The sequence below is a fragment of the Notothenia coriiceps genome, unplaced genomic scaffold, assembly GCF_000735185.1.
Source record: "Notothenia coriiceps isolate Sejong01 unplaced genomic scaffold, NC01 NC01_scaffold00037244, whole genome shotgun sequence".
NCBI classification, from domain to species: domain Eukaryota; kingdom Metazoa; phylum Chordata; class Actinopteri; order Perciformes; family Nototheniidae; genus Notothenia; species Notothenia coriiceps.
In genome coordinates this window covers 11016776-11020486 of record NW_011369945.1, presented here as the reverse complement: position 1 = coordinate 11020486, position 3711 = coordinate 11016776, and the positions used below count along the sequence as shown (strand labels likewise).

Sequence of the window (3711 nt, the reverse complement as noted above, 5' to 3'; positions counted from 1 at the left end):
AATTTTCTTTACTTCCTTTATACTTTCTTGCCGTGAAATAGGTCTTAAATTCTATTCAAAGTGGTCTTAAAAAGTCTTAAATTTTAGTTGGCGAAACCTGCAGGAACCCTGAATATACTTCTGTAAAACACTAAAAAAAAGTGCAATACAGTTAATTACAATCTTTTCACAGTATCCAATCAAACAAGCCCAGATCTAAAAATGGGCCAGAAACAATTCTTCACAAATTGGGCTCAGTCTGTACAGTGTCTGCCTTTTAAATTGGAAGGGGTGCAAAGTGCACTCTTACATGAAAGCTTGAAAGATATCTATCTGTATGACCTATATATAGTCAATCTGCTCTATGCTCCTAGCAAAATCCCCATGTTGCCACAAGGCTTTCTTGGGCAGAGCCAGTGAATACTTTGTAATCACAGAGCTAGCAGAACACTACACCAACACATCGGAGCATACAATCGTTCGCTAGATTGACTGAACTGTAACCACAATATAATATATGGGACCAAATGCAGTCTTTGGTTTCAACTTAATTTCCTTTATTCTCTAACAGCCTAATGCCAGGAAGGAGGATCTGTTCGGTCGGCCCTCTCAGGGCTTGTACTCCTCTTCCTCCTCCGCCTCCTCCTCCGCCTCCTCCTCCTCCTACATGGCAACCAAAGGCCTGGCTGAGGCGAGCATGGACAGGAACTGCCTGGAGGTAAACATGGGCTCCTCTCTACCCTCCCCCTCTCAGGTATACCACCCCTCCTCACTGTACAAACACACTGGCAGCTGTATTCTAATATCCACACATTATAGCAAACACCATGAAAAGTACACATTCAAATAGAAATATGCGAAAGCTTTCCAGGATTCATCATTTCCTCAGTTTTCCAATGGTAAATGAAAGCATTGTAAATAATGGACACTAGGAAACAATGGATATTTTATATAAAAATAATGGTGGATATTGGAGCACAGCCTGTGGTCTGTGTCATTTTCATTCATCATCACACTGTCAACATCAAAGACATCTCTTCCCATGACTAAAGAGCGACTCTGAACCCCACTGAAACAGATCCTGCCCACTAAGATGTCTTACTCGGCCAACCTGAAGAATGTGATGAGTATGGAAACTGGCCAGCGGAGCTCCGAGAACCAGTCGATGGCAGGCGAGATGGAGGCTTCCAAGCCGGGTCCTTCACCCCACGACCTCGCTGCCCAGCTGAAGAGCAGCCTACTCGCTGAGATAGGTCTCACTGAGAGTGATGGACCTCCTCTCCCATCATTCAGGTACTAAACACTAATCTGTGCTTTGTGATGCATAGCTAAGGAGGAGGCTAACAGAACCCCTGAATACAACCTCAAATGTTTTAATATACTTCAACTTTGTTTTATGTGCTAATAAAATGCACTTACAGCAACATCATTTGTGCCTGTTGTGTCTCTCCAGACCTCACTGTAGTTTCATGGGGATGATGATCTCTCATGACATGCTGCTGGGCCGCTGGCGTCTGTCACTGGAGCTCTTTGGTCGTGTCTTTATGGAGGATGTTGGGGCAGAGCCTGGATCCGTACGTATTTATTTATTATTTATTTACAAGTAGTAATTATCCCTCAGTTTGTTTTAAATAGCTCAAAATTTGGTTTTAACTTCAAGAAATATGATATTACTGATTTTAAGGGCAGGAACTAAATGAATAACATGGGCCCAATATAATCTAGTGGAATGTGGAAAATCCACAATTGACTGTTATGTTTACATCGGACTAGTCCGCTAACAATCAGTGTAGAAATATATAAAGATGCAGTATAGAAACTCTTATTTGATTTTATTCCCAAATGAAATGGCATATATTCTTTAATTTGGGTGATGGTTCCCTTGATGTTAGAGAAGAAGGAAATTATAATTTAGTTGTTTCTCCTCCCAGATCCTCACAGAGCTAGGCGGCTTTGAGGTAAAGGAATCCAAGTTCCGCCGTGAGATGGAGAAGCTGAGGAACCTGCAATCCAGAGACCTGGCCCTGGAGGTGGACCGGGACCGAGACCAGCTCATACAGCAGACCATGCGTCAGCTGAACACACATTTTGGCCGGCGCTGCACCACCACACCCATGGCCGTGCACCGGGTGAAGGTCACCTTCAAAGATGAGCCGGGCGAGGGCAGCGGAGTGGCCCGCAGCTTCTACACGGCCATCGCCCTGGCCCTCCTGTCCAACGATAAGCTGCCCAACCTGGACTGTGTGCAGAGTGTCAGCAAGGGCATGCAGGCCAGCAGTACGTGTCATCACGATTACAATTCAAGTATGACAATACATAGAAACTATACTGTATTATAGAACTCATTCATTGTTGCTTTCAATGCCACTTTTGTGATGCTTCAAGCAGTTTTCACATGATATTTTTTTTTTTTTTTACACAAGAGGTTTACACTCGTCAGTGAACTTCTATTCAATGTGTTTTTGTGTCTGTAGATCTAATGCAGCGCTTGAGAAACAGAGACCGAGAAAGAGAGAGGAGAAGTGGAGGGCTTCGGGCGGGATCTCGTAGAGATAGAGACAGGTAACCTCCAACTTTATACATATAAATAATATTCCCCTTTTACATTAAACCAAAGTGTTTGTGCTGTGAGAGTCTTAGAAAAACCTGTGTTTGTATTCAACAGAGACTCCAGGAGGCAGCTGTCCATAGACACCAGGCCCTTCAGACCATCGTCAGAGGGAAACCCCAGCGATGAGCCCGACCCCCTCCCTGCACACCGGCAGGCCCTGGGAGAGAGGCTCTACCCACGTGTTCACGCGATGCAGCCGGTAATAAATCGTCTGCCTCTATCACTGCTGTGTTACTCATTTTAGTAGGGCTGTACTGAGTAGTTTGAAACTACAAAGTTACATTCATGAAACAACAATTCAGTTATATTTCAGTTGATGATATTAATTAGGCTTCACTAAAATGAGTATGATACTATTTGTAGAAATGGATTCCAGGGGTGGCAGCTCCACAACATTTTAAAGCCAAACTGTACTGAAAAAAGACCGATGTAATTTCCAAAGTTAACAACATGTCTTTATCAAAATTAATATTCTGTTTCCATCCATATTTGTTGGTGTGAGCCTGTTTCCGCACACAGGGCAGTTTATCCACAACAAAAAATATATCATTTTAACTAACATATCTGTATTAAATACCGAAGATTTGAAACAAGAGGAGCATTAGTTTATGTATCTGCATTCACTTAGCGCTTCATTTAGAGTGGGGGATAATGTCATAAGATATATGACATTCAATACTAATACTGAAAAGAAGCTAGAAGCTTGCTCTAATTTTAAAAAAACGTACATTTGCGACCTTCCACGTATAAACTGCAACATGAAGAAATCCATAGATGTTACTTTTACTTGCCCTCATCAAGCCTCAAGTTAAACATACCTTTCCTACTCTAAACATTTATATGTATGACTACCAATTAGGGATGTCCCGATCACCTTTTTTTTCTTCCGATCATTTGATTTTGACAATCTGCCAATTCCGATTTTTTCCGATCTTTATGCAATGCATTCAGAGAAAAAAAGGTAACAGATAACGGCTGGTCATCCAATGCGATGAATTCAGCTATCTTGGCTGTTATTTTGTTGGCCTTTTCACTGTTCTGGGGCAGTTTCTCTTTCCTTTTTAAAAGTCTCCGCCTTGCAACATTGCATCTGTCTGTTACACTGCCTTCACTTTCAATTG

The 3711-nt window shown here is 42.2% G+C and overlaps 1 protein-coding gene across 1 annotated transcript in view; it reads left to right on the top strand.

The window, feature by feature from the left end:
- The first annotated feature begins 547 nt into the window (after positions 1–547).
- LOC104965296 (E3 ubiquitin-protein ligase UBR5-like) overlaps positions 548–3711 on the top strand; it is a 5933-nt gene continuing 2769 nt past the window's right edge. The window contains exons 1-6 of the mRNA XM_010794254.1: positions 548–733; positions 1058–1272; positions 1433–1553; positions 1911–2256; positions 2454–2541; positions 2645–2789. Of these exons, the coding sequence (XP_010792556.1) occupies positions 647–733; positions 1058–1272; positions 1433–1553; positions 1911–2256; positions 2454–2541; positions 2645–2789 (1002 nt within the window). The 5' untranslated portion in view covers positions 548–646. The remainder of the gene's footprint in view (positions 734–1057; positions 1273–1432; positions 1554–1910; positions 2257–2453; positions 2542–2644; positions 2790–3711) is intronic.